General features: G+C 38.5%; 1 protein-coding gene across 2 annotated transcripts; it reads left to right on the top strand.

The window, feature by feature from the left end:
* Positions 1-9,973: 9,973 nt before the first annotated feature.
* Positions 9,974-26,443, top strand: LOC127639397 (uncharacterized). 2 transcript variants are annotated; one of them, XM_052121385.1, is made up of 6 exons: positions 9,974-10,057; positions 15,696-16,046; positions 23,398-23,736; positions 23,848-23,991; positions 24,125-24,150; positions 26,018-26,443. In XM_052121385.1, the coding sequence occupies exons 2-6, from the start codon at positions 15,716-15,718 to the stop codon at positions 26,087-26,089; spliced, it is 912 nt and encodes a 303-aa protein (XP_051977345.1). In that variant the 5' UTR covers positions 9,974-10,057; positions 15,696-15,715; the 3' UTR covers positions 26,090-26,443. The 2 variants fall into 2 exon arrangements, with proteins under 2 accessions (XP_051977345.1, XP_051977344.1); XM_052121384.1 differs by lacking the exon at positions 9,974-10,057 and adding an exon at positions 12,683-12,854.
* Positions 26,444-27,190: the final 747 nt, after the last annotated feature.

A 27,190-nucleotide genomic window follows, 5' to 3' on the forward strand; every position in this document is an offset into this window, starting at 1 on the left:
TTAAAGCGTTTATACCCAACAGATAATATTGTCGTAGGTGGTGACTTTAATGTGGTACCAGATGAGATGCAGGATAGACATCCACCCAAAAGGAGAATATGGAGATATCTCAATCCTAATCTTAGACAGTTCTCTTGGTTTAGACCTAATGCTTCCAGCTTGTCAAGAATTGATTACTGGCTTATTTCAGATAACTTGCTTTTATATTTGTTAAAGACTGCGCTATTTCGGCAGCACCTTTGACAGACCATTGTGCCATTTCTCTATTAGTTAAACCGAACCGCAACACTTCAAGAAATAAGGGATATTGGAAATTTAATTCTGATTTACTTAATAATAAGAGATTCTGTGATAAAGTAAAAGATTTAATTTTAGAAATTAAAAATAGTAACTTTAATTCTCACAAAGCCAGATGGGAGTTTCTCAAATTTAAAATACGTGAAATGTCTATTAATTACAGTAAAATACTTGCCAAAGTAAGGAAACAGCAGGAACATAAGATTACTCAAGAGATTAACAAATACTGTAGTGAAAGTGTATTAACTGATGCCGGGAAAAGGAAAATGGTCTCTCTGCAACTAGAACTTGACAATCTTTATATTAAAAAAGCCAAAGGTGCATATATACGTTCCAAAGCTAAATGGATAGAAGAGGGTGAGAAAAGCACTGCTTACTTTTGTAGATTAGAAAAAGATCGACAATCGTGCAATTCAATCCTATCATTAATGATAAATGGTATTGAAAGCACGGATCCTACTCTAATAAGTAAGAACATTCATCAATTTTACACTGACCTGTATTCTTCCAACTTCTCCCCAATAGAGTGTAATAATTTCTTTGATAAAATAACAAATTTCATTCCTAATATTGACAATGATTGGAGAGATCGTTGTGATGCTAACTTGGGTATTGAAGAACTTGATTTAGCAGTTCAAAATCTTAAAATAAACAAATCTCCTGGCCCTGATGGCCTCACTGCTAATTTTTACAATTTTTTTTGGAATGATATTAAACTATTATTATTTAATGCTCTTGTTGAATCTATAGAAGACGAGTCTTTAGCCCCCACTATGAATCAGGGTTTGATTACCTTAATTCCTAAACCAGATAAAGACCTGAGGTATGTGGATAACTTGCGTCCAATTACATTGCTCAACAATGATTATAAAATTTTCTCCCATGTATATGTCAATAGATTAAAAGAGGGTCTTAATAATTTAATCAACGAATCACAATCAGGCTTTCTTAAAGGAAGATCTATTCATAATAATATTAGATTAATTATGGACTTGGTGGAGTACAGTCACTTGATAGAGGATGATGGATTCGTCTTATTTTTGGACTTCAAGAAGGCCTTTGACATGATAGAGCATGTTTTTCTTTTTAATTCCCTACAGCATTTTGGTTTTGGTGAACGATTGATTAGTGTTATAAAAATGATTTACAAAGATATGAATAGCTCAGTTTCTCTTCCGTTTGGTACCACACAAAGATTTCCGATTAGTCGTGGAATAAGGCAGGGCTGTCCACTATCCCCTCTTTTATTCATTTTGGCGACAGATATGTTGTCCACTTTGGTTAGGCATGATTTATCTGTAAAGAAATTAAATGTATTTGGGGAAACTTTAGCAATCAGTCAGCTAGCAGATGATACGACATTATTTTTAAAAAACAAAGACCAAATCCCTCTGGCTATTTCTCTATAGTTAATTCCTTCTCGAAGGCATCAGGCCTTCATTTAAATTTGAATAAATGTGAGCTTATGGCACTACACCCCAATCAAGTTACTTCTTTGTTTAATATTCCGGTGAAAGAAAACGTGAAATATTTAGGTATTTTAATTACCAGAGACTTGAAAGTTAGTATGAAGGAAAATTTTGAAAACAAGTTACAAAAAGCCAATAGAATCTTGAATTGCTGGTTGCAGAGAGATCTCTCAATTTTTGGGAGAATTTTTCTATCCAAAGTTGAATGCTTATCTAGATTGATTTATTCTGCCTCTGCTTTGGCTCCCTCTTCAGCTATTATAAAAACAAGTAATAAAAAAATCTATGATTTTATTTGGAAGCACAAGACGCATTATATAAAAAAAATTTGATATCAAGTCATATGAACAAGGCGGTTTGAACGTGATTGATTTTGAGAATATGAATATTCTGTTAAAGATAAAGTGGCTACAAATGTTTTTATGTAACACTAATAGCTTTTGGTATGTCATTCCTTCAGCTTTGTTTTGTAAACTTGGTGGAATTCACTTTCTACTCAAATGTGACTATGATTTACTCAAACTCCCGGTGAAACTATCAGCATTCCACCAACAAATTCTATTATTTTGGAAACTGGCGCACACACATCATTTTACACCCCACAATACTCCTTTGTGGAACACTGTAAACCCGGATAAGTAGAATCTACTTAAAAAAACCAAGGTAACTCGTTGCCTTAAAATTTTTAAGTAATGAAGCATTAGTTGAATAAGTGAAGTGGACTACGTTCAATGTACTTAAGCCCATAATGGAATGGAATAGAACATTTAAGTTGAATGTACTAATGACCGAGTTACAGTAACTGAAGATACTTAGTTTAAACAATCATTCCCCACCCATTTATTTAACTCAGCTTGTTAAGTAAGCATTACTCCATTACCAATTCAACTAAATTGTATATTCTAACTGACCCAACTTAACTTTTAATTCCTGAAACTCAAAATATCTTTCAATCAATAGAGCCATGTAAAATACATACATACAACTGCAACGTTACAATACAATTTTTTTTTATTGAACATGTCTTTTTTCAGCAACAAAAGAAACAAAGGCATGGCCTAATAGGTTTCTAGTGTGTAGTTTCCTCAGTGATGGCATGAAAATAAAAAAAAATCTCTTCCTCTTTACCTCCATTCATTACAATATTGTACTGCGCCTCTTTAAAATCATTAGATAAAACTAGCTATTATGACTTGTTATTGCTACTCATAATTTAACACAATTACTCTATTTTCCTATAATTTAATTAGCTTTTGATTTTTTTTTTTTAAATACGTTATAAAACATTGTTTCAATTAAATTGTATGGAAAAAAATAAACACTTCTTAATGCTTCCATGCGTTTTATTTTTTTTAAATGGCAAAACAGCCAATCTTGTTATGACAAACTTAACATCAGGTCAACATCAACACATCCATGAATAATCTTGAAAAAGGTCATTTAAAATCATTGAAACAATTGTGTTTGGGTGTTGTATGTGTTTGTGTGTGTTGTCCATGTCTGTGTTGTTTGTGTGTGTGGGTGTTGTATGTGTTTGTGTGTGTTGTCCATGTCTGTGTTGTTTGTGTGTGTGGGTGTTGTATGTGTTTGTGTGTGTTGTCCGTGTCTGTGTTGTTTGTGTGTGTGGGTGTTGTATGTGTTTGTGTGTGTTATCCGTGTCTGTTGTTTGTGTGTGTGGGTGTTGTATGTGTTTGTGTGTGTTGTCCGTGTCTGTGTTGTTTGTGTGTGTGGGTGTTGTCCGTGTCTGTGTTGCGTGTGGGTGTTATCCGTGTGTGTGTTGTGTGTGTGTGTGTGTTGTCCGTGTCTGTGTTGTGTGTGTCTGTGTTGTCCGTGTCTGTGTTGTGTGTGGGTGTTGTCCGGGTGTTGCCCGTCTGTGTTGTGTGTGGATGTTGCTGTGTGTGTTGTCCGTGTCTGTGTTTGGGTGTTGAATGTGTCACAAATTTACAAGAAAAAACATAGACATCTCCTGAGATTAAAGTGGTAAATCCATAAACAAAACAAATTTGACCAGAAACACCCACTCAAATGTACAAGAAACGCAAACAAACAGGATCGGTTTCATCTGCCTAAATGAAGAGAGGCCTGAGCTTGAACCAACAGACTATCATATCAGAACAAAATCTGATTCCATCTACATAGACTGGTGAAGAACTGAAACAATAATGTCTTGTCTTTCTGCTACAACTCAAGTTTTCCCACAAGTCACATCCTACAGCATGCTTCCTACAGCACTTAAGTGTGTGTAGGTGTGTCAGTGCTGTTTGTGTGTGTTGTGTGTGGGTGTTGTACGTGTGTATTGTGTGTGGGTGCTGAATGTGTCTGTTGTTTGTGTGTGTCTGCGTTTTACGTGTGTCTGTTCGTCCACTTGTTTTACAGAAAATAAAAAGGTTTCCCCCATGGCAAGAAAGTATTTTACTAGTGTGGCAAAAAAAAAAAAAGGAGTCAACAGCTTCTTACAGTAGACTTGACATCTCTTTACATTGCAAGCTGATTTTTCAAAGTCTGTAGCTTTGGCTTTAGGTCAGTGTGGCCTAACAATACCTGTTGGATGAACTGAAATGTGAGCTTCATAGTCTTGGGGTAGTTAAGATGGAGTGCATACATGAGTCCAAACAGAATGCACATTGCTTTTGGCAGATCTTGAATATTGTCCATCACGACTTCTCCCTCAATGATGATTTTCAACGAGGCTGGACTGAGATGCTGGGAAGATGTGAGCACAGCACCTTCATGCTCAATAAGAAGTATCCAAGGTCACGAAAATAATCATCATCATCATCAGATTCCTAAATAAAGAATAACAGAAGAGCACAATCATTACATTATATTTCTCATTTGAAAAAAAAAAAACTTTAATCAATATAAGAGTGTCATGGTGAAACATAAATAATGATAAAAATTTTAAGAAAGCAAGAGCTTACTTACAAAGCCTGCTTTGAAGAAGTTTGTGGGGTTGTCCCCAAGGATGATGGGAAGCCCTCTGAGCACCTGTGTCCGGATCGCAGTTGGCTCTGTAGTCTTTTGAGAATTAAACACAGTACCACAAATTAGAAAGCCTAAAAAAAAAAACAAGCAATGTTTGGATTGAATTATACAACTAATAGAGTAGCATTGTGATATTAAGTTTATACAATACCTGAGAAAAAAAACGCCAAGTACAGAATGTGTAGGACATTGGTCTGTTGTGAAATCTGTGTCAACAACTGTCCAACATTCCCTCTCTTGGATCGAAATAACTCAAGGAGACGAGGACTGTGCCGATCGATGCTCTCATAGAATTCCAGCTTGAGGTTCTTGCCCACAATCCTGCTGAACTCCATGAACACCTGAAAAATACAGAGAACAAAAAAACTGAACTTAGAACAACTGAACTATACAAGGCAGCTAAGCCATCTGCAAAGTAGTGCTGAAAAACATCCATTAATGTCCTTTTTATATGATTTGCAATGTTGATGAAAAACATCATGCCCCAAATTGAAAATACCAATGTTTTCCTTAAACAGGACAAGAGAAATATACATCTAGACACATTATATAATAATAGAAAGATGTTATGTTCTCTTTCTTAAACATACAGGGTGCAGAAAAATCACATGACTGACAGTGAAAGGTTACTTGGGCAGTTTCACTCAGTTGTGCACCCTGGATTTTCTGGTGAATCTTTGCTAAGTGGACCTTAAGTGCATTAATGGAGTTGAATGTGCACACACATTGTTGGTGTAAGCAGGGAAATGGGACAGTTCTACCATAGTTTCCGTGTTTTAACCGATAATGTTTTAAAAGGTAACCCCTTTTCTCACACAAAAACTCACAGTACTTACACTTCCACAGCATCCTAACACCAAAAGGATCTGTAAAAAAAAGAAAACGTTTAGCTCAACGACTCATTTTAGCAATGTCACTGTTTTAAATTACATTTATATCTGCATTTATGTCAAAACTTAGAGAATTTCAAACATCAATATGCCATTTAGTATGTCATAATAACGAGATGTTATGTCGTTTTAACGACATTTTTTCTCGTAATAACTAGATGTTATGTCGTTTTAACGACATCTTTTCTCGTAATAAAGAGATCTTATGTCGTTAAAACGACATATTTTGTAAGTGACGCGGCAAATTGAACGAACGGTCACGTTATCTAGGCCTAAATGAACTCTGAAAAGTCATGGCATATTTAACTGAACTGATCTTTCTCCTCGGTTTAAGTCACAAAGACATTTTATTAGCATTGAGCCATGTCGACAGGATTATTATTAGTATGCGAACACTGCGTATTCGGCATCTTAAACATCTGAGACTGTAATATACAGACGAAAGAACAGACGGACCTATTGGAAGTGGCATTATTCCTTATTGATGAACTAAACCGTTACGGAAAGCAACATGGATTTAAGCTACAACATCCAAAAATCCATGTTGAAGTTGTTTTACAAAAATGGTTGAATCGCTTTTCTATTGCAAAAAAAAAATGACATTTATATAAATGATACAGTCGAGAAAACTCTCCGGTATGTGAGCCGTCCTCAGACTGTTAACACTAAGTTAACTTTAAGCTGACACTTTTTTTGAGTAGTGTTACTAGCAATAAGCATGTATTAACACCATGCACAGGTTCAAACAGTAACGTTAACATTAGACGGAAAAAAAGCTGCGTCATCAATTTATCTGCAAGTTTTTGGGTATTAAAATTCCCACAAAGACAACTAGGCTACAATAGTTATTTTACATACTAACCATTCCACTTGGAGTAAGGCTGCTTCCTAGTCAGGATATCGTCTGCGGTCGAGGCCTGTGCTTGTCCCGCCAGGTGTAGATGTAGATCCCCTTGGACGCACGTTAGACCGACGCGGGTCTTTTCACGTGACCAGGCAGGTTTTTGAATTAGCCCCCTCCCCTTCCTTATGAAACTAAACATACCAAGTTATCTCTGCTAAACCTGTTTAGTGCAATGAATCTTTCAGCTAAAAAGTACAAACAACTAAAGTTGTTTAGTAATGATAGCAGGTTTTTACTAAACGTAAAAGAATAAGTAATGATCGCTCGTAAATTTAATTAGAAACAAAATCTGGGTTTACAGTGAATAACAGATATATTCTACATAGAAACAGGTCTCTTATTCTACGAGAACTGGTTAAGTAGAAATATTTGGTCTGTAATGGACTTAATGGATGATCATGGTAATATCTTGGATTACAATGCCTTCACGCTAAAACATGGATTTGCCTGTCATCCAAAACAATTTTTTACAATTATTAATGCAATACCCTCTGGTTTAAAAATGTTAATGAAGTGTTCCCTGTCATACTCAAAAATTACGGCAGTCCTCCCGTCGCTATATATTGGTGATATTGAATTTGAAAATAAACTAGTTTGCTCTAACAAATACATAAGACAATTTATCATCCAATCTTCCTGCCCCTACCAAATTTTAAGAAATAAATTAGATCATACATTTGATAAAGATACTGTAAAATATTTAAGAACAGCTTATCTAAGATTTCCTCTTCCCCCCCAAAGCAAAAGAGACACACTTTAAGATTCTAAATACCATATATCCTTCCAATAGATTTTTGAATTTAAAATTTAATTTAGAAAATGTGCCTTGTCATCTTTGTAAATATTTAATTGAAGATACAGAACATATATTTTTTACATGTAACTTCACCAAATCCTTTTGGAGAACATTACAGAACTGGCTGATAGAAAAAAAATGTGGTGGAGGACGGTTTCACCTTCAAATTACAAAATATAATGTATGGATTAACCAAGGATTGCTGTAGGTTATTTGATTTGATTAATAACATTATATTATTGGCAAAATACTTTATACATAAATATAGATTTCTTAAATTTCCTCCTTTGTTTATTATTTTCAAAAACGAATTAAAATACTTCTCAGATGCCCTCTCTAAAATGGAAAATCGATGTGCATTAAAATTGTATAATTTGTTAGTACTGTATAACCTGTTTTAAATGTTTTTTTTTTTTTTTTTGTTTGCTTGTTTGTTTTTTTCCTTCTCCTTGTGTTGAGCCTTCCATACTTGTATTTTCTTGGAAAATAACTGTTTTGTGCCATTTTGTTGTATTTAGATTTTGCAATAAAAAAAAAATAAAAAATAAAAAAAAAACCCAATGCTGAAAACTTGCTTCTGTCTCATGCTCCATTGTCTGAAAATTCAGTGCCTTCGGATGCTCGTGCACTAGAGAAACGTCATAGACGTGAGTAAGTTTGGTGTCTAGTCACAGAAATTGACATGCACTTTTGAAAAAAAAAAAAAACACTTTCATGAACATTGAAGTAGGCTACTCTTCATATGGTTTATTGTTTCTTTGCATTCATTTAATGTGCTGTTTTGTTATTCGCATACATGTGTCTTTCTTACATGAAGACATAACAGATAGCTCTTAGCTCAAATACACAACATAACCTTGTAATAACACTTCATAGTGACTTTCAACTTTGAAATATGACTTCTTTCCTTCCATTATAGCACATTCATATATTATCGTCTCTTTCTTTGAGCCCTTTTACATGTAACGGCATATAACACAGCAGCCAGCATTTAAGATGTAAACAACATTTAACTAATATTTATCAAAGATCTCATAAGATGAGTATATTCGTTTCACTTACCCAGAGAACTGGATTTCAATTAAAAGAAAGTTTCCAGAAGATCAAAAACTCCGGTTAAGAATTTTATTTTTAATTGAATCCGTGTTAGCACCACTGATCTCTCTATATAAATATATAACCTTTATATATATGTAACAGTGGTTATCATTCACTCGCGATAGTTTGATAACGCTCAGTCCACACTTCTATTTCCAAATCTCTGTCTCTTATCTCTGAAATCCAACTTTTATGTTCTTCTCTGTCACTGTTCCTTGATTGGATACTTCCCAAAACAGCGATTGAATCAGAGCATATTACCACCATTAATTCTCAAATATATTAATATCTACTTCTGCTGCTGGATAAAGCCATGGTGGAATATTACTCATTGGGAAGCACTAGTCATCTCTATAGACGCCGAGTCATATTCCCGAGCTCTTCCTTCCGATGACCATCCAAATCCACGTCTCTTAAATTTGTCATATTCCCAACAGTTCTGAATTGTTAATTTTGTGGGGTTTTCCTCTCCACATCCTTTTAATCTAATCCAGTATATAAGTGATCTTTTTTTAATGGTATTTCACCAGCTTCTATTAGAACAGGATTGATGGGGGTTGACTTTATGACTCCAATACAGAGCCGTAGAGCTCTATACTTCATTACTTTTCACATGAAAAATCCACACAGCGATGAATATACTGTGTAATAAAATGCCTACGGGAAATGTATTGGTGGCCCAAAATGGACGCACTTGGCAGACAAAATCACAGCCTGTCAGTTGTGCTTGTCTTTGGACAAGACTGCCAAAGCTTCTTTTGTGCTACTCCAGCCTTTTCCTTTGCACTCTGCACCCTGGGAAAAACTGGCGATAGACATTGTTGGCCCTTTCGAAACTGCTGTCTGGGACTGTCGATATGCTCTGACACTCACTGACTATTATAGTAAATGGCCTGAGGTAGCCTTTACTGCGTCTGTGGCAACAAAACAGGTGATTTCATTTCTAACCTCTGTCTTCAGTAGACACGGCAATCCGACAACTCCAGTAAGTGACAATGGGCCTCAGTTCACTTCGCCAGAGTTTGCTGCATTCCTGAATGAGAGAAACATTAAACACATTCGTACTTCAGTATATCACCCTGCTGCAAATGGAGCTATTGAACGTCTCCACAGAGTGCTTAAAACGATTCAATCACCCACGCTACCATCAGCACCATGGAAAGTAACAGTGACTGACTCCCTGCAAATGTTCCGTGCTACCCCCACATGCTGTGACAGGTGTTTGCCCTTTTGAATTACTCATGGAAGGAAAATGCGCACCCGCCTCAATGTTAAGAGACCTCCACCTTCTTGTCATGAGCATACACAAACGCAGAGGTGTGTTTCAGCACAGCAGGATGTTGTGAAATCTCGCTTTGATCATAAATATCGGGTACGTCATTCTTCTTTCCGAAAAGGGGATAACGTGCGCATAAAGAAGCCAGTACACGAACCAAAAGCTCATCCAAAATTCACTCCTCCAGTTGAAATTAAGGAAAAAATGGGCCCTTACTCTTACATCTTGGAGGACTAATGCACTGGATAATGGACCAATGCTGAAAACTTGCTTCTGTCTCATGCTCCATTGTCTGAAATTCAGTGCCTTCGGATGCTCGTGCACTAGAGAAACGTCAAAGACGTGAGTAAGTTTGGTTAAAAGACTAAGTCTATTAGTCACAGAAATTGACTTCAACACTTTCACGAACATTGAAGTACTATTATAATGTTCATATGCTTTATTGTTTCTTTGCATTCATTTAATGTGCTGTTTTGTGATTCGCATACATGTGTCTTTACATGAAGACATAACAGATAGCTCTTAGCTCAAATACACAACATAACCTTGTAATAACACTTCATAGTGACTTTCAACTTTGAAATATGACTTCTTTCCTTCCATTATAGCACATTCATATATTATCTTCTCTTTCTTTGAACCCAAAACGGGCTTTTATACACCTTGTACATGTAACGGCATATAACACAGCAGCATTTAAGATTTAAACAACATTTAACTAATATTTAACAAAGATCTCGTATATTCGTTTCACTTACCTCATCCAAGTAGTCAGTTCTATGGACTGGTGGGGATATCTGACCTTTTTAACCTCTTAAGTGCGTCACCCCAGTGAGAGACATCCCCACCAGTCAACAGAATTGCAGAAGGTTGTTGGTGGTCTTCTGTTGAGAGATGGACACAAGGAGAAAGGAAAGAGCAAAATAATGAATCATATCAAGTTTGGAATAGGTGAGTGATTAACAGCTCTGGCTCCAGCTCTATGATGTAAGGCCATTGGACCCGCTGGGTGAGCCGAACAGTCGGAGGGGTGGGTGAAGGTGTAGTTCTCAAGGTGGGCCAAGTTCATGATTGGGTGGGCCACATCTGTGGAGCCGGTCCTGGTGATTATACATTAATATATAAACTACATGCTTAACATTAAGTTAAGTAAACTTGTTACAGCACAGGTCGGCAGCAATGCACATTTTTACTGATGCTAAAGTTGCTTCCAGATAGATAACTTTCCCAACCATCACAGATGAAAATGAAGATCATCTTTTATTTGCTCTTTGTGTGTTTTGTGCTCTATGATGGTAAAACATTGTTACATTCTTCCTATTAAATGATAAAACATTCACAAACTGACACAGCTTCATATAATGATCCCGAATGTGTTTGTCTGTCGGTTCCATAGTTCGAATTACAGGGGGTACTGGGGGGTACTATACCCCCCAATGAAGACCCAGTACCCCCCAAAGGGACAGAAATATCAGTTTTGAGGGGGTCAGATAATTTTTCTGATATTGTGAAAAAATATATTTATGGTTACAATACAAGTCAACTCCTATTTTCACTGTAGGAACATTTTAATGTAAAGCGATTTCAGACACCCCTATTGTGGACCGTACCATTTTTAACCACCGTGGTGGCTAGAAGTAATGGAGATAGAGAACGGTTTGCTGCTGACGTGCATGGATAATTGTAAGTTGCTAGCTGACGTCTAGATTGTTGATTTTACAACCTTCATTTATTAACGTGTTTTGTTCTTTCATAGCTCATGTCACGTCTTCATACATTGAATTACCGGCTACTTACCTGTAGGGATGGGACGATTACCGGTTTCACTATAAACCACTATAAAATGTACTGACGGTTAGTATTATCGTTTCAAATTTAATTATCATTAAAACCGTGTTTGATTATCGCAATTTTGGGTGCCAGGGAGGAAGGCAAAAGAGGCAAAACCCCGACCTCTGTGGTCAGTATTTTAAAACAAGCCTGATTTGCTGCATATATTACAACAGTGTTTGTTGGAATACATAGCCATTTACTATTTCAGTTTTCAGTGCACTTCAAGCATAATACATATACAATACAATATACACCTTTTACACATACTCATACATAACATACTTATGTCAGATTTGGACAGGTCTAGAAATATAGTGCTATATAATGTAAATACAATGTCTGGAAGTAGTGTATCTGTGTTTGTGCATGTGTGTATATGTGACTCATTTGTAGGATACTGTAGTGTTGATGATACCCATCTTGTTCTGACATTAACAGGTTATCGGATTCTTGTGTGTTACCTCTATGTAGTTCTTCTGTGGTAGTATGGTTTTTCATAGTATGCTCCTTAATCACATTAAAGATGGGTCAGGTTTCACATATCTTCAAGTAATTGTGTTGATTTGACACTGACTACCATAGACTATAATGGAAAATTGGTTTCTGTTTACACAGTATATGAGAGGGTTGAGTCTTACCTCCAGGTCTTATGAAATCTAAAAATAAACCAAATCAATATTTCATGAAATAGGCAATAGGCTTCTTGTAAAGGTATTACTTTTACTAGTAATTAGAATGGTATTTCAGTGCACTTCTAACTTTTGGGAGTTGATCAAAACAGTTCTCTTTTGGATATATAATAACAATGAGATATTCTGTAGCCTACTGATTATCAGTTTGTCGCATGTTTAGACCTTGTATGTGTGTTGCACAACACATGTTGCACTTGGCGATCACGGTGGGGATTGACATGGTAGTGGACCATGATGGTCATAGAAGAAGTGAAGGAGCAGTACCCCCCAATTATGGTGGGGTAATTCGCACTCTGGTCGGTTCCGTGTTGGCCCATATGAATGTCACGGAGATTGTAAATATATTAAGATGATGTGAGTCTTTACTGCCCTCTAGAGGAAACACGACGTTGTGCGCGCAACGTCTTACGTTACTTTCACTTTCACTTTGGCTGGAGTCCGCTCACAGCGAGGATGTGTCCGCCATTTACTGTTACATTTTTGGATTGTAGTTGATTTTAAATGTTTTTTGAAGTTGCAAGTAACTTCCTAATTCATGAGTCTGAATCCTCGATGATCTGCTGCACCGATGGGTCGCTGTATTTTCATTGCTGTGTGGATTATTCATGTGATTGGTAAGACGGATTCTGACATCATGTTTGCGATAAAACACAATGCACAAAAGTAAAAGTACCGCAATTTCACTCTTAACATGGGTTTCAGTGCAGAAACATGTTATTTCTTTATCATCTCTGTTAAAGATCGGAGATGATTTGAGGTGGAACGTGTTTGTGTGAAAACGACACGACACGTCATGATTTATATGAATATAAAACAAAATGGCGTCACCGTCACGACCTCTATACTTATGTTATTCACCCTCTTGCCATCCCAGATGTGACTTTCTTCTGCAGAACAGAAATCATGATATTTAGAAGAACATTTCAGCTCTGTTGGTTCACAATGCAAGTGGATGATGATGAGGCCCTTAACTGCGGTAAAGTTAATTTTATTAGTTGGATATTTGGGGTTTATACCCATTCAACTTTAATGTGACCTACAGATGTCAATCCAACTGCAAATTACTCCGAATGTTATTCCCTCTATTGCACAAGGTTTATTTTTGGGAGTTTTTCTTTGGTAGTTTTTAAATATAATATTAAATCCCTTAAAAGCCGGTCTCTATGTGAAGCACAGTAATTATTAAACTGCAAAAGGCTATTATTTAAATAAATATGTAGTCTGTATATGACTTGTATTAAGTTAATTAGCGCTCAGCTTGTCGTCATCTGCTAAAAACAGAGTTTGTGATGCTCATAATAGTGTTCTCCGTGTATGAGCCGAGGATCTCTAAAGACGTGAGTGGTTTGTGTCTCTATGCCGGCACAACACCGTCTCCACACATTCACAAACACTCACGTTTACACTGCAGTGCAAACTATCTCTTTATATCATTAAATCACAGTTTTTGCTGATAAATAATCGCACAAGTACATGAGCGTACCGGCGCATCCCTAGTAACAATAATAATAATACTCCTTATAAGAAGAATAGGGCTTCCACACATTCAGTGCTTGGACCCTAAGACAAGTTTGATCAAATGGAATAAAATACTACTACAAACTATTGGAATTAGATTATAAACTAATTCCAAAACCATAACTGCAATTTTTTTTAATTAGATTTGGTTTTGGAATTTCAATTTTTACTCTATAGGTTTGTAGTATTATTTTATTCAATTTTATCACACTTGTCTTTTCTTATTTTTTTTGGCCAGCTGTGAACACTGGTTTCATGATTCTTGCCTGAGTTCACCTGTCCCTGACAAACAATCTCCATGGTGTTGTGTGCCGTGTATGTAAATAGAAAATAACCCTAGAACAGGAACAGGCATGAGGCTCATTACACGTGTTAATAAAACACACTTATGAGAGGGTGAGGGGGGAAAAGTTACCAAAATGCAGAGCGAAACGGTTCAGTCAGTTTATAAGAGAGCAGAGTCTAACAATGGATGAGTGTGTTAGTAAGATGAGTGTGTGCATTGTGGAAGTCAGGAACAATCCAAAGAGAGTCAGTAGAAGCTGGTGTGGTGTGAAGCAAAGTCCAGACGAAAGGAAAAGTGCTCGACATTTTTGGAGTCTGGGTGATACAAGAGGGTGAAATCCAAACGAATGAAATACAATGCCCATCGAGCCTACCTACATTTAAGTTGTTTGGCGTTACAGATGTACTCTAGGTTCTTGTGATGAGTCCAAAACCATGGAGTGTGTTGGCTTTAATTTCTAATAAACCTCTGATAAAAGTTGGCGAACCCCAGAAACATCTTCAGTGCTTTGTGATAATCTGGGGTTGGATGACGACGGGCCGTTGACCAATCTGAAAGGCATGACCAAATATTCAAAGTGCCCCGTATGGGTGTTAAATGCTGTCTTCCACTCATCCCCCTTCCTGATATGGACCAGGTGATAATCATTGCGTAGGTCTAACTTCGTAAAGGCAGACGCCCCCTGCAAGAGTTTGAAGGCTGAGGACATCAACAGCAAAGGATAACAATTCTTCACCGAGATGTCATTCAGCCCTCGATAGTCTATGCAGGGTCTAAGCGAGCCATTCTTCTCCACGAAGGAGAAATAACAAGTTTGCAGTAATGGATATACAGTATGAGTGTGATGTGGATTTTGTTGTGTGCATGAGGAGGGATATACAGTGTGAATGTGATGTGGATTGTGTTGTGTGCATGAGGAGGGGATATACAGTGTGAATGTGATGTGGATTGTGTTGTGTGCATGAGGAGGGATATACAGTGTGAATGTGATGTGGATTGTGTTGTGTGCATGAGGAGGGATATACAGTGTGAATGTGATGTGGATTGTGTTGTGTGCATGAGGAGGGGATATACAGTGTGAATGTGATGTGGATTGTGTTGTGTGCATGAGGAGGGATATACAGTGTGAATGTGATGTGGATTGTGTTGTGTGCATGAGGGATATACAGTGTGAATGTGATGTGGATTGTGTTGTGTGCATGAGGAGGGATATACAGTGTGAATGTGATGTGGATTGTGTTGTGTGCATGAGGAGGGATATACAGTGTGAATGTGATGTGGATTGTGTTGTGTACATGAGGAGGGATATACAGTGTGAATGTGATGTGGATTGTGTTGCGTGCATGAGGAGGGATATACAGTGTGAATGTGATGTGGATTGTGTTGTGTGCATGAGGAGGGATATACAGTGTGAATGTGATGTGGATTGTGTTGTGTGCATGAGGAGGGATATACGGTGTGAATGTGATGTGGATTGTGTTGTGTGTATGGATGTGTACAAGACATACTTGAGAAAGATGTTAGTTTGTGTCATGATTGAATGTTCTTGTTGTGTTTGTGTCATCTTGACAATATGACCTGTAAAAGAATCGTTTTCACAGTGTTTTCCTGTTGTGCATCTTGAAGAGTGACTGTTCATTTGTGTCTCCAGGTTTGTTTGGTGTTGATGAAATGAAGACGTCTGTGTCAGTGATGGAGGGAGATTCTCCGACTTTACGCACTGCTGTTACTGGATTACAGAATGACAAATCCAATTTTATTAAATGGTATTTTAATGGCATCCGTGTAGCTCAAATCAATGGAGATCTCAGTATGTTCTGTACTGATGTGAAGTGTCCAGGTGGTTATAATGAGAGATTCAGAGACAGACTGAAGATGAACAATCAGACTGGATCTCTCACCATCATGAACATCAGAATTACAGACTCTGGATATTATCTACTACATACCTTAATCAACAAAACCGAAGAAGAAAAGACATTCACTGTCAGTGTCCAAACTGGTGAGTCATTTAATGAGTGTTTAAAAGCAAATATGAATAAATAATCTTCACTTTACCTGTATATTAATTCACATATAAATATAATCTCTTTTAAAAACACATGATTATCACAATATCCATTACAAAACAGAACAGCAGATGTTTAAAGTGTCTTTACATTTTTATAACAGTTTTAGTTCTGGTGGAGATTCGATTGATCTGTTCAAATCCAGTAACGCAGTTTCTCATTATATTGACTATTTTATTTTCTTTTATTTGGGGTTTAGGTCAAAGTTCAGAGGGTGTGATGAAAAATAATATGAACAATAATTTTATAAGCACAGAATGGACAAATATTGTTTTTCAGTCATGAAGTCAAGAAAGATCATGTGCAATATTTATTCATTTGAGTCTGTTGTATTATGATCACACACATTTTAATGTTAAAATGCAGAAGTTTATAATTAAGGAATAATTGACTACGGACTATCAATTATTATTTTGTGCTTTATTTTTCAATAGTTTAACGGGCCGAAGTCAATTTTTCCGCTTATACCACAGTTACCAAACCTTTAGACATCTTTCAGGGTTTTATCTCAAGAAATGTTATAAATTTCGTCCCTAAAACGCCCTTGTGTGTCAAACTACAGCACTTTCATCTGCCTTATTGCAGTCCTTTTTATTTATCCCCCTTTCTCCCAATTTTGAATGCCCAATTCCCACTACTTAGTAGGTCCTCGTAGTGGAGCGGTTACTCACCTCAATCCGGGTGGTGGAAGACAAGTCTCAGTTGCCAGACCGCCAATCTGCTTCTTATCGCATGGCCTGTTGTGCATGACACCGCATAGACTCTCCGCGATCCACGCACAACTTATCATGTGCCCCTTTGAGAGCAAGATCCCTTAATCACGACCACAAGGAGGTTACCCCATGTGTCTCTACCCCCTATAAACCAGGCCAAATTGGTACTTTACAAAGACCTGTCACTCAGTACATCCTGGATTCGAACTCACGACTCCAGGGGTGGTAGTCAGCGTCAATATTCATTGAGCTGACAAGGTATGAAACCCCATCTTCATGGGCCAATTTCTTTTGGTTTTCTCATGATGTCAAGCAAATGGGTACTGAATTTGAAGGTAGACATCAAAATTAATTTACCTCCAATCAGAAGCTAATAGCCCAAAGGCTTGACATAATTTTCTGTAATTTTATTATTATTATTCCAATTATTATTCCATTATTCCAAGCTGCTTAAAGGCACAGTTAACTTGGTGAATGTAAACTTCTGACCCACTGGAATTGTGATAGTCAATTAAAACTGAAACAATCGGTCTGTAAGCAATTGTTGGAATAATTACTCGTGGAACCAAAACGTCTAGATTGCGGATGTAACCTCCGTTCCCTGATGGAGGGAACGAGACGTTGTCGAAGAAGCGACACTAGGGGTCTCTCTTCAGCGACGAATATGCCTCTGATCTATGAAAAAAGGCCAATGAGAAGTTGGCAGACAGTATTTGCATACCCCGCCCCCGGACATACGGGTATAAAGGCGAGGAAATACATAGAGTTCATTCAGGATTTTTCGGAGTAACCGGAAATGGTCCGGCCACTACAGTGGCTCAGCTCAGCGACGTGGCCGGGAGGACACAACGTCTCGTTCCCTCCATCAGGGAAATGGAGGTTACATCCGTAACCTAGACGAACGTCTATAGCTCTGCGTAAAAGAATGTCTATAGCTCTGCGTGCGGTCCAAGTAGGTACACAAAGCACTTACCGGACACAGCCCGATGCACATGGCGCCCCAGTCTGGAGGCGTCGGTCATGACCAGGACGCGTCGGGACACCTGCTGCAAGGGTACTCCTGCCCGTAGAAAGTAGAGGTCTGTCCAGGGTTTGAATATCTGGCGGCAGGCGGGGGTGATCATCACACGGTGCGTGCCGCGGCGCCATGCTCGTCTCGGGACTCGAGTCTGAAGCCAGTGCTGAAGCGGTCTAATATGCATTGTTGTGGCAAAAAATTATCAACCAACCATTATCACTGCGTAAGAGAAACTCTGACTCAAACAGTCTTTTAAAATTATTTATTCTTGCAAGAAGGACCCGGTCATTACACAGGAGTTAATCTGTGCCGCGAGTGGGACCCAGAAAGGGAAGGCTGACTTGTATTTTATACTCTTTTAGCCCAAGGTTTTCTGACAGAAGCAGATCCTCCCCCTCTGCATTCCTCAGACACAGAGGCATTCCCCTGTAATGACTATTACTGATCAATGAGTATAAAAATTTCTACAACAATTCCCCGCTTTTTATCATTCAGATTACTCAATCACAATAATAAAAAGATAAGACACATTTTAAGTCATATCATCACACTTACACTCTTCATCTCTGATTTTCGCATGAATGATCACTCTCTTAAACATTTGTGAAATAACATTTGGAAAAAATAAAAGCTTTGGCTGTTTTTTGTGGGGATAGTCCCCTAAGTATTAGCAAGCAAGTAAAGACTTAATCTGAAGCCGGGCTAAATGAGTAAACACCGTTACTGCACGTCTGACATAAAATCAGACCCTCAGTCATCTCAGAATAAACAAGGAATAGTGTACAGATTAAGTAGGAAAAACACATCAATTTAAAATTTTTGGTTATGTCAGCAGGCTATAAAAAAAATACAAAGAGTATAATAAAATCCCTCATTTCAAACCCTCTCCTTGTACGTTATCTCGTAACACGGATGACCGCTGCTTATAACCCTCTTTACATATCAAAACTTTCTAAGAAAAAAAAGACATACCTAATTTTAACACATTTCACAGTAGCTCTCGCTACTTGTATCATCATATTTGTGTTCATCATCCTATGGCATACCTGTCAAGTTTTGGATTTGAAAATAAGGGAAATTTTCCGGCGCCCACCGCGAGCAGTCCCACCACCCCAACCAAGCTCCAGTATCCCTTACATTTTAAGACGGGTGTTATAGCCTAAATGAAAACACAAAAAGGTATATATGAAGAGCATTTATTTAAAGGCTTATTTGCTTATTTTCTGTTCATTTAACATTGCTTGTCTTTACATTTTATTTTTAGCGTCCATCATCCATCTGTTTTTTTTTCTTTTTTTCCCGCGTTGTCACTCATCTGACCTCACACACTAACCTTGCGACAACTGCCACCTACAGTACCTGTAGTAGGCTACTGCAGGTGGCAGTTATCGCGAGGCTAGTGACAGAGCTCAGATTGGGAATGTTTGTTTTTTTTTACTCCGCCCGGGGTATAATTTTTTTAATAACGCAGGTTAAAATACGGGAGATTTACGGGAAAATACTAATACGGGAGGACGGCGGGAAAGAAGGGTAAAATACGGGACTTTCCCGGCCAAACCGGGATACTTGACAGGTGTGTCCTATGGATATACTGTCATTTTTACCATTTGAACAGACACCCCTGCTTTAACCAGTCTCTGTACTGAGCTGGAAACACACATTATGATGCATGGTAAACATAACAATATTAACAGTCCTATCACCGCAATTGGTAACACAGTTTGAATCAGCCAATACCCCCATCCTCCCCAGAGATTCATAAACCAAGTAACCCATGTACTTTCAATATGTTCTGGCTCCTGTACGGCTTTTCTCATGTGTTCAATTACATTCGTGATGTAATCTGGAATATTGAAACAACAAGACATTCCCAACATTTTGCAAATTCCCCCTTTCTCTGCAGTTAACATATCAAGAACCAACCTGTTTTGAATGACTGCATCTCTTAACTGTTTAATTTCATCGTTTATCATTGTCAAAGCATTTTCTGTGCTATTAGCTATTGCTAATACTGTCCATGCTAGCCCATTTATCTTATTGTTACTGTTGTACCCACCCCTAAGAACAATGACCACCCCACATTCGCTCCAGGCGTCGTCCACGGATCGGATAATGTGTAACCTGCATAGTGCTTTGGCAATGTCCTAGGCAAGATTTCAACATTTCTTTTTTTCCCTTCCCACCCCAGGTGCCTTGTTTGGCAAATACACAGATGTACCCACATTCATCAAAGCTTGATAACAACACCCTCTCCATTTCTTATGTCATCCGATGAAATGCCCTGTTGCCACACACCCACACTTCTGCAGGTGAAGTTTCATGTGGCTTGCTGAATGGGCATGTGAAGTTGACTTCTTTGTCCTTGATGACGGCTGTGCAGTTGTCCGCTGTTCTGTCCTTCACGTTGATTCTGACCCTGCAGTCAGACATCCTGCTTTAATTCTTTTCAGTTCGTACCTTTTCACAATGATTACTGCTTGTGACCACACGATGGGGTCCAATCTGCACACAGGCCATGTTATTCTCTGTGGTTGGCCTTGCTCTTCCACTGATAGTGGTACTTGGTGTTCAGACTTGATCTCTGCGTTTATTGACATTCACTCGGTACAATCTCTTCCTTTTGCTGATTCTCCTGCAATGTGTGTGGAACTTTCCTGCAATGGTTGGCATGAACCCACGTAGCTCTCTCTCTGCGACCTTCACTGGCGTGTGAGTCGTTAATAGCACTTGGAATGGTGCCAGCCACCTTTTCGCCTTCCAGCTCTTTCTCATCAGGTCATGAATCACAACGAAATCGCCAGGCCTGATCTTGTGCAGGAGGGTTTCAGCAACTTTCGGTCATTACACAGGAGTTAATCTGTGGCGTGAGTGGGACCCAGAAAGGGAGGGCTGACTTGTATTTTATACTCTTTTATCCCAAGGTTTTCTGACAGAAGCAGATCCTCCCCCTCTGCATCCCTCAGACACAGAGGCATTCCCCTGTAATGACAATTACTGATCAATGAGTATCAAAATTTCTACAACAGCATCAACCACAGCTGCGCGACTGCCGTGGAGGATGCCATATGCCCCAGGAGCCTCTGGAAGAGTTTAAAAGGGACCGTTGTGCCTGAAACTGGCAAGGCATCTCAGCACCGACTGCGCATGCTCGTTGGTGAGGCGTGCTGACATTGAGACGGAGTCTAACTCCATACCGAGAAAAGAGATGCTCTGAACCGGGCCGAGCTTGCTCTTTTCCCAGTTAACCCGAAGCCCCAGGCGGCTGAGGTGCCTGAGCACCTGGTCTCTGTGAGCGCGTAACTCTCGTGAGTGGGCCAGAATAAGCCAGTCGTTGAGGTAATTTAGTATGCGAATGCCGGCTTCCCGGAGCGGGGCAAGAGCTGCCTCTGCGAATTTCGTGAAGATGCGAGGGGACAGAGACATGCCAAAGGGGAGGACTTTGTACTGATACGCCTGGCCGTCGAACGCAAACTGTAGAAAGGGTCGGTTTCGAGGTAGAATTGAGACGTGAAAGTACGCGTCCTTCAGGTCTACCGCTGAATCCAAGGGTGCGTCCCGAGGCTCTGTTGCTGAGAAAAAACTCAAAGCACTTACCTTGCTCCGCACACCGGGCAGGAGTGACTGAGGAGGAGGTCCTGTAGCAGCGTCCTCTGGACTCGTCAGAACCGGCCGGCCGGGGAACAGTCGTGGGGCTGAGGGCGGAGGGTCCGCGTCCAGCGTGCCGGGACTGTTGAACTGTGGCAGCAGAGTGCCGTAAGAACGGCATTTGCGGGCCAGGTGACCCAGAGACAAAGGAAATAGCTCTGTTATTGAGAATTTGGGTACCGCAGCCCCGTGTAGAGGGGGCGGCAAATGAAATGAATTCAACAAAAGATTCTCCTCCCGGCCCTCCACTGGGGGACGGAGTGCTCTTACCAGCTCTGGAGCTAACATCTCGGGCTCTGGGTCGAACATCTCAGGAGCGCCTGGGAGCCTTCCGTGTCCTTGAGGGGGTCCGTGAGACGGGGGGCGTCTGCTTCCTGCGGGGTGCTCGATGCTGGGGCTGAGAGCTGGGCCTGGATTGAGGCGGAGCAGGGGGTTTCTTAACCGCAGGAGGACGCCCTCGGTGAGCAGACGGGGCATGGCCCATGGCTGCAATCTTGAGCCGGGGCAGGATGTGAGAGATGCCCTCCGTCTGCTTCTTCACCGCGGAGAACTGCTGGGCGAAGTCCTCTGCGGTGTCATCGAAAAGGCCGAACTGGGTCTTGTCGGTCTTGCACATCTCGACCAAGTTCAGCCACATCGCTTCAGTGATCGCTGCCCAGACACACGAGACAACGCCTGTGGCCGTCTGAAGCGGAGAGCACTCTACCGCATCCAGGAACTACACAGGGGCGGAAAGGCATCTTTAAAAATACGCGTCCTGAAAAGGACTTTCAACGCCGATGTGTATTGCTCTTTTAGTAGGGAAATCACTCTTTTAAACAACTCTTTTAGAGTTTGTCTGCACTGTCGATGCGTTCAGGGTCAAAGAAGGAGAAATAGCCGCTGTAATGTGCCGTCAATCCAACAGCATGCAGAGCGTCAGAGGAAAACAGGAACAGTGCATGCACTACCATCGGCTCCGAAGAAAATTTCTGAATGAACTCATAGTATTGCCTCGCCTTTATACCCGTATGTCCGGGGGCGGGGTATGCAAATACTGTCTGCCAACTTCTCATTGGCCTTTTTTCATATATCAGAGGCATATTCGGCGCTCAAAAGAGACCCCTAGTGTCGCTTCTTTGACACAACATCGAAGTGAGCGACAGACGAGGAACTATAGTTTGCTTATATGAAGTCTATGGAGTGGTTAAAAAAAAAAATGTATTCATTGAATGACAATACATGAAGTGTATGTAAACTTCTGACTTCAACTGTAATTTGTATTCAGGTAAAAAAAACTTTTTTTATTCGGATCATACACAACGATATAAAATTGTTTTTATTTATAAACCCTGTAACTCCACAAAAGCAACGATGCTTTTTTGAAATCTGAGAACTTTCCATCTCTAGTACATGAGTTTTAATAGAATAATTAATGTAAGTGCTTTTTTTGTGTCAAAAAATTGCAAAATTACAAGCTTCACATTTCTACCTTTAAACTCTCCACAAATTCACATATATTGTAATTGCCTCACTGTTAAAAACAAAAATTTTTGCTCTTTTGAAAAAAAGAGGGATGTGTCTAAATTAAATTCTACTAATTTGCACATGATTCCTCTAATTGGGTGCACTCTGATTTTAGACACAGGTTTTATATGGATGTGATAAAAGTAGGCTTGTAGAACATTTGTACACAAGAAATTGACATTAATATTTATTTATGCTCTATAAATCATTACAGAATGTACATTCAGTGTCATTTCTCTCTGTCCTAAAATGTTCAAAAACAATCTTGGTGATTTCATGGGGTGCAGTTGCTTTTTCTTTAACAGCACATTTGTGGGTAAGATTCAGTACAATTGTTGTTCTGTCCTCTACTATGGTGGGATTTATTCACCCAAAGGAAGAAACTGTTCATGTGTGTTTCAGGAGTGTCTGCTGCTGAAATGAAGATAAAGTCGATGATTGAAGGAGATTCTGTCACTCTACACACTGACGATTCTGTAAAACAGGGAGATGTTGTGATGACGTGGTATTTCAATGACACTCGTATAGCTGAAATGAAGGAAGATCCCAGTAAGAGCTGTACAGATGTGACGTGTGATGAAGGTGCTGAGAGATTCAGAGACAGACTGAAGATTGACCATCAGACTGGAGATCTCACTATCACAAACACCAGAACTACAGACTCTGGACTATATCAACTAGAGATCAGCAGCAGTATCAGCAGCAGCTTCAGTGTAAAGAGCTTCAGTGTTAATGTCAGCGGTGAGGACGATTTCATCATTTAATGCAGATAATCAGATCTTCAGTTGTTATAAAGAGCTGATGATGATCACATTCAGTGACACTAATGACTGTCTCTCTTAATCATTACAGTATCAGACATAAAAACTCCAGATTCAGGTCTGTCTTCTGCTGCTGTAGCAGGAATATGTGTTGCTGTTGTTGTTCTGGTTGTCGCTGTAACTGCTGATGTGATTTATTATCGCTGTAAGAGCTCAAGACTAAGAGGACAAAATGGCAAGTATTACATACAGCTGATATAAAAGAGGGAAATTTGAGATTAAATGGGTAAAAAGAGTCTTTAAATATGTGAACATACTCAAAACTAACTGACAAATAAAATGTGTTTAATTGAGTTTTTATTCAACAGATGTGGAGATGCAGAACAATGTTCAGGTAAGATACTTCAGTATGTGCATTACATCTTTCTGTCTCTGAATTTACAACAGATTCAGATCAGTTTGATTTCATCTGAAGTGTTTCAGAGATTATTTTCTGTGTTTTACAGTTGTTGCATGTTAGATTGTTTGATGAGATCACGTGTCAAATCGAAGTCAAACTCGATCAATCGTCTTTTGTTTTAGACGGTTTAACACACATATTCCTCCAGACTTTAGTCGACAGGGTTAACTGGGTAAAAACATCATCAAGTGTTTGGAGACTGTCGTAGTGAAAAGAGAATTTGTGGACAATATTCTTCAGAGCAAACTGTAGTAAATTGTATAATTCAATCAAATTAACCTTTAGATTGAACACCAAGTCAATTAATCGGCCGTCTGTGAGCTTGTTGCACTAAGAAATAAAAGACTGATGTAATATGGTGATAATATAGTAACCATGATTAATTGTGTTTACTGTAAATTACCATGGTGAAACTGTTTATTTTTCTACGGTATGGTAAGGTTTAGGGGTAAGGGTTAATGTAGTGTGTGTGTGTGTGTTTGAGTGACTATAAATAAACACACTGCAGTGACACTCATATACTGTATGTTAGTGTTTAAATGTGGTGTAAATAGTATCTGACACTATATGCACTGAGGTGTAAATGGCATCTGACACTATATGCACTGAGGTGTAAATGGCATCTGACACTATATGCACTGAGGTGTAAATAGCATCTGACACTATATGCACTGAGGTGTAAATGGTATCTGACACTATATGCACTGAGGTGTAAATGGCATCTGACACTATATGCACTGAGGTGTAAATGGCATCTGACACTATATGCACTGAGGTGTAAATGGCATCTGACACTATATGCACTGAGGTGTAAATGGTATCTGACACTATATGCACTGAGGTGTAAATGGTATCTGACACTATATGCACTGAGGTGTAAATGGCATCTGACACTATATGCACTGAGGTGTAAATAGCATCGGACACTATATGCACTGAGGTGTAAATAGCATCTGACACTATATGCACTGAGGTGTAAATAGCATCTGACACTATATGAACTGAGGTGTAAATGGTATCTGACACTATATGCACTGAGGTGTAAATGGTATCTGACACTATATGCACTGAGGTGTAAATAGCATCGGACACTATATGCACTGAGGTGTAAATAGCATCGGACACTATATGCACTGAGGTGTAAATAGTATCTGACACTATATGCACTGAGGTGTAAATGGCATCTGACACTATATGCATGGCGTATACATTGACATCTGCCTTTTTATATCTGTAAATGTATTTCAACATGATAGATTTGGTATTTCAGCTTTTGATGCAATGCACCGTTCGTGTCCAGTGTAGACAGAGTCTCATTTTAATAAATATAATGAACTATATTGTATTATTTGACAGAAGACTTGTAAGTTCTTCTTCGAAAGCCACTTTGGATAAAAGGTTCTGCCAAATGAATAAATATAAATGTAGAATAAATCTAGAAATGTATTTATTTATTATTATTATTGATTACTTTGAAGTTTTTCTTACTAATCACCGTCATTTTACGGATATCTGAAATGATCATTTCCACCAGTGAAAACCAAATTACAGACATCAAAAATTAGCATTTTTACTATTAAGCATTCCTGATATGAACAACTGGAATTCCAACTAGTGAATTAATTCGATATCTTTAATTGTGTTTTCAGGAGTGAATGAAAGTGAAAATAAAATGAGAATTATATTTTTACTGGTTGAAATTTCATTTTTGATATCAAGAATTAATACTTTATTATTGTAAATATAATTACTGATATGACAAAATTACACTTCACTATTTGTAATTCATGTTTTCTTACAGGATGTCAAAGAGCAGCAGATTAATTTGATGAATGGTGCAGGACAGGAAAAGAGAGACGATGCCACTGAATGACTCGACAATGTGTAGTATAAAATATGATATAAAACCTGCAGTCAAATCAAGAACATAAATTATAAATATTGCCTTTAATCTAGTGTTTCTTCTGGAACTGATTTTCTCTGTAAAATGTTTTTAAATCACTGTAGTTTGATTTATTCATGTGGGTCATGCAGAGACTTCTGGAAACACCAGATATGTATATATGTTTACTGTATATAACAGATGTTTATTTGTACATGCTTGTATGTTTGTATGTATGTATATAAGTCTTATTGTGTGTTTTATATATAGTTATATTCTCTTATTCACTTTATTTTATTCTATGTTTGTATTATTATCTCGGTCTTGTTGTTTGTGCACTTTAAACTTCTGTCAGAAAGACAAATGTATTTTATGCGTTTAAGTGTACAGCAATAAATCTTTAATAAATCAATTTTTACCTTTAATCATATGGTAAAATCAAACTTTTTACATCTAAATAATTGCGCGTATTGTTAATTTGAGTTTTTACTATATTTGTTTCGGTAATTCTCCTGAACAGTTCAACCCAGTTAACACAGTCATTTTGTGATGACATAAACAGATCGGATCATGTTGGTTGTGGTGACAAACCAAATTACATTGTTCAGATGTAAGTTTAAATTATTGTATGTTGTTGAACGTGGTGAGTATGTTTGTTCCAGCGGACATATTTTAGTCACTGCAATGCCGCCAGTATGTTTAACTTTAAACTTGTTTAATATATTCACAGACTTTTAAATACCGCATGAACAGGGTTGTTGATCTTACATGGAAGAAAGTTGGGATGGTTTGAGAGTAAATGACAGAATTTGGGTGTATTTTTCCTTTTTATACAACAGTTCTGGTCCTCGAATCTGATTGGACAAGAGATGTTTCATGAGTGCTGATATTTCAGAACATCAGCACTCGACCGCTTCACTGTTTGTGTCACTCCGCTTGTGTTCGTGCCGTTCTAAACTATAAGAGCAGCACAGATGCAGGCATGAAAACTGGTCAGGGGTAAAAAAGGTGAGAAGAATACGGCAGCAAAAAAATCCAATCCAATCGACTTTATATACTGTATATAGCACATTTAAATTTTTCTCATTCATT

This window comes from Xyrauchen texanus, chromosome 48, assembly GCF_025860055.1.
Source record: "Xyrauchen texanus isolate HMW12.3.18 chromosome 48, RBS_HiC_50CHRs, whole genome shotgun sequence".
Classification (NCBI taxonomy): domain Eukaryota; kingdom Metazoa; phylum Chordata; class Actinopteri; order Cypriniformes; family Catostomidae; genus Xyrauchen; species Xyrauchen texanus.